Below are 4,614 nucleotides of genomic sequence, written 5' to 3'. Positions count from 1 at the left end.
TAAAACATATTATTTAGAAATAATAAATATTTTAAAACTTAATGCATATTATAAAATTTTAAAAATAATTTTATAACATCTTTCATTTTTGAAGGATACATTTTAATAATACATGTTGAAATTTTAAGCAATAAAAATGTCTTATAATATGTTTTTAAATGTTCTCTATCATGCAATAAAATTCTTCTAAAATAAAATAAATTCAAATCTATTGATTTCATTGTTTTATTTTGTATAAAATATTCTAGATATTAAACAGATGGATTTACTTAGTGATTTGCCAGTTTAATGTTTGGTTTGGTAATTAGAGTGACCTAACTTTGTCAAGAACATCAGCCATAACAGTAGGGTAGCCAATAGGATTTTCGAATAGATCTATATTTACGACAGTATGGGTGTAGGCACTAGTGTATTATTATATTGTTTAAATATTGTGAATTTTCTAACGATTTCGAGAGCGGCTAAATCCCGCCAACACGTGTGATTCACACATCATGATGTCAGATGTTTGGCACAGGTTTACTGAATATTTTCAAATCTTTTTGGTGGAGCAAGTCTTAAGATCAACTGAAGTTGGGTCACACATTGGTCTAAAAATAAACAAAGAAAAGACCAATAGAAAATATTAAAATTATGAAAGTAAATTAGAACAAGTTTTCAATATTCTAAAATTATTTTTTTTTCTCTGCTCAATGTTATAAATATTCTGCTTTACTGTAAAACATGTGTATTTCATTAATTTATAAACACAGTACTTACCGTAAAATGGTGGTGATAGTTTAAAGTGAACAAACATCAGATAAATGATTGTACTCAAGGCTAAAGCCCCGCCTCCAAAATACACGAACTCTATCTGTGGGTTTATGGCCAAAGGGGCGATAAACAAGTAAATGTTCAGTAGGAACATTAGCACTGGTATGAGTAGTGGAACCTGAATTGAGTTTTTTGTAGAAAAGTATTACGTTTAAGATATTTATACTTTTTTTTTCCGTTACAGTAAACCATAAATATATATATATATATATATATATATATATATATATATATATATATATATATATATATATATATATATATATATATATAACTTGTATAAATCAATATAACACATTGATAAACCAATAATGTACCCTTTGCACTTAAAGCACATCTTAAAGAACATTGTCGATAATGATTAATTACAACATGAGTGGGATGCGTCTCATTTGCAATATCTCTCCTTCTTCTTCTTATTCCTTCTTAATTTTAGCGTTGAAAGGGATACGTGTCAACTGATTATGCGCCATTGCGGCCATTAACTCCAATTTCAGCCTGCTTTTCTTTTTGGCTTTGCTTCCATAGCCTTTGTCCAACCAAGAACAAACTACAAGGCAGCAGATGTTTAATTTTGGAGTTGTCTATCCTAGAAGAGTGGCTGTCCCCAGGTAACGAGCGATAGGGTTCGAACTTTAGACTTTTCGCTTTTACAACCATGAGCTTTACCGACTCGACCACGCCGACCCCTCTAATGTGCACTGCCTTTAAGTCCACTCTCCCCATGTCTACTAGTGTGTACAGTACACGTGTACTCTTATATTACCTAACGCTACTATTAATTACCGTCTTACCTTGATTACCCTCTTCACATTTTTGAAGGTTTTAAACCTGAAGATAATTAAAGCTAAATAAACCCCAGCATTGTACAGTGAGTTGAGAAAACTTGAGTAGTTGATCAATGTTCCCACATCACCGTATATCATAAATAGCAAAGCCATGATTACCTGAGTAAATATTTTAGATGTATATATATATATATATATAATATAATATTATATATATATATATATATATATATATATATATATATATATATATATATATATATATATATATATATATATATATATATATCAGTATATACATATATATATGAATGAGTATATACATATATATATATATATATATATATATATATATATATATATATATATATATATATATATATATATATATATGAATGAGTATATATATATATATATATATATATATATATATATATATATATATATATATATATATATATATATATTAATACATATATATATATATATATATATATATATATATATATATATATATATATATATATATATATATATATATATATATAAATATAAATATAAATATATATATATATATATATATATATATATATATATATATATATATATATATATATATATATGAATGAGTATATATATATATATATATATATATATATATATATATATATATATATATATATATATATATATATATATATATATATATATATATGAATATATATAATACGAGAAAAATGGCCCGTTGAGGAAGGGTACAACGGGCGCTAGGCTGATAGTGCTGTCTCTTTTCTCTAAACTAAAACCAACCGGGGAGGAAAAAGTCTGAAAGAAACACTGAAACCAACCCACCCCCCACACACCACCCCCCACCCCCCACCCCCCCCACCCCCACACACCAATTGTATGAAAGAAACTCTTCACGCAAACCATTAAGATTAGACAACATTTCCTTTTTATTCAATGTTTACGCGATAATCAATGACGTCATATAACTGTGAGCACTCTCTGGGTTTGAGATTATTTTCTACTCTGTGCTAAATGTGTCGACGTCATACTTCGTTTTTCGAAATACTATGCATGTTTTTAAATTCCTTGTGTTTTCTCTAGAGCGTTCTTGTCAGACAGATAGATACATAGAGAGACAGCGAAACTATTAGTATTAATATATATATAATTCATATATATATATATATATATATATATATATATATATATATATATATTTCTGAATGATTATTTTTATATTCATATGCATATGCGAATAAAAACAAAGGCTGGAAAAATCTGTATAAAGTTTTGCGTAACGTTACCAATGACGTCATGGAGTTGAGTGGCACTAGCCGGTCCACCTGGATGTAGCTGAGGAAATCTGGCAAGTTCCCGTCTCTTGCCGCGGTGAAGGTCATTCTGGTGGTGGTACATAACTTTGTTGTGAGTTATTCATAACGTTGTAGTGAGTTGTTCATAATATTGTTGTGAGTTGTTTATAACTTTGATGTGAGTTGTTCATAACTTGTGAGTTGTTCATAACTTTGTTGTAGTGAGTTGTTCATAGCGGTAAAGGTCGTACTAATTTGTGAAGATTTAAGTTTGTGGAGTTTGCTTAGTGTGAAAGCCATATATACTAATAGTTCCGAGTGTAGATGACATTATAATAACTGCTTCTTATGGTGACGTCATTCCAGTGTCAGATAGAGGTACCTGCCTGTGTTTGATCACGTGACTGACCTGCCTGTGTTTGATCACGTGACTGACCTGCCTGTGTTGGATCACGTGACTGACCTGCCTGTGTTGGATCACGTGACTGACCTGCCTGTGTTGGATCACGTGACTGACGACTGACCTGCCTGTGTTGGATCACGTGACTGACCTGCCTGTGTTGGATCACGTGACTGACCTGCCTGTGTTGGATCACGTGACTGACCTGCTTATGTTGGATCACGTGACTGACCTGCTTATGTTGGATCACGTGACTGACCTGCCTGTGTTGGATCACGTGACTGACCTGCCTGTGTTGGATCACGTGTCTTACCTGCCTGTGTTGGATCACGTGTCTGACCTGCCTGTGTTGGATCATGTGTCTGACCTGCTTGTGTTGGATCACGTGACAGACATGCCTGTGTTGGATCACGTGACTGACCTGCCTGTGTTGGATCACGTGACTGACCTGCCTGTGTTGGATCACGTGACTGACCTGCCTGTGTTGGATCACGTGACTGACCTGCTTGTGTTGGATCACGTGACTGACCTGCTTGTGTTGGATCACGTGACTGACCTGTCTGAGTTGGATCACGTGACTGACCTGCCTGTGTTGGATCACGTGACTGACCTGCTTGTGTTGGATCACGGGACTGGCGTGAGTTAGATCACGTGACTGACCTGCTTGTATTGATCACGTTATTGTTCCCTATCCCGAGGGTGGAGACGACGACAGCCAGGGGAACGATAAGAGCGGCCACACCCAACGTCCTCTCGGCAAACAGCTGGGGACATTAGGGTAGGAGTTTAACAACTGTGTGAGGACAAGGTTTAACATCAGTTCTGTCAAAATGACTGTTTAATAAAGAGGAATAAGCTCTCTCTATACCCAGCAACACCATGCCAAGTGTGAAATTTTATAAATAAACTGAAGGACCAAACATATATTATCCATCTCAATTTATTATATATTAATAAATTGTTTGTAACCAAATAATAATACAATAATTCTTGTCATTAAAAGATCCACCCAAACAAAAAAAAAACAACAAAAAAAAAAAAAAAAAAAAAAAAAAAAAAAAAAAAAAAAAAAAAAAAAAAAAAAAAAAAAAACCAACATGAGCAAATCAGTTAACACACACATACACTAAAATACACAGCCATCAACAAGAACCACATTCAAATATATTAGATAGCAAAAAATACTGAACAGCATGTTAACAAGTTATTGAGTGAACAAATGAAACAAACAAGCATCAAACATATTAAGACACTAACGAACACAACAAAGAAGCGAATAAACAAACAAGCT

At 32.5% G+C, this 4,614-nt stretch overlaps 1 protein-coding gene across 1 annotated transcript; it reads right to left on the bottom strand.

The window, feature by feature from the left end:
• Positions 1-500: 500 nt before the first annotated feature.
• LOC131942859 (b(0,+)-type amino acid transporter 1-like) lies at positions 501-3,018 on the bottom strand. Its single transcript, XM_059302819.1, has 4 exons — positions 2,915-3,018; positions 1,608-1,760; positions 760-931; positions 501-590 (listed from the first exon to the last, which is right to left on the bottom strand). The coding sequence occupies exons 1-4, from the start codon at positions 3,008-3,010 to the stop codon at positions 520-522; spliced, it is 492 nt and encodes a 163-aa protein (XP_059158802.1). The 5' UTR covers positions 3,011-3,018; the 3' UTR covers positions 501-519.
• Positions 3,019-4,614: the final 1,596 nt, after the last annotated feature.

Source organism: Physella acuta, unplaced genomic scaffold, assembly GCF_028476545.2.
Source record: "Physella acuta isolate Inbredline_101_S28 unplaced genomic scaffold, ASM2847654v3 ptg000429l, whole genome shotgun sequence".
Classification (NCBI taxonomy): domain Eukaryota; kingdom Metazoa; phylum Mollusca; class Gastropoda; family Physidae; genus Physella; species Physella acuta.
The sequence above is the reverse complement of the archived record's forward strand: the minus strand, read 5'-3'. Positions and strand labels throughout refer to the sequence as shown.

Excerpts from the sequence above, each read along its gene's own strand:
- LOC131942859 (XM_059302819.1), bottom strand. The coding sequence starts at position 3,010 with ATGACCTTCACCGCGGCAAGAGACGGGAACTTGCCAGATTTCCTCAGC. Across the intron at positions 932-1,607 it reads ATGTGAAGAGGGTAATCAAG|GTTCCACTACTCATACCAGT; the intron begins GTAAGACGGTAA and ends AACTCAATTCAG. Across the intron at positions 591-759 it reads ACTATCACCACCATTTTACG|ACCAATGTGTGACCCAACTT; the intron begins GTAAGTACTGTG and ends GTTTATTTTTAG.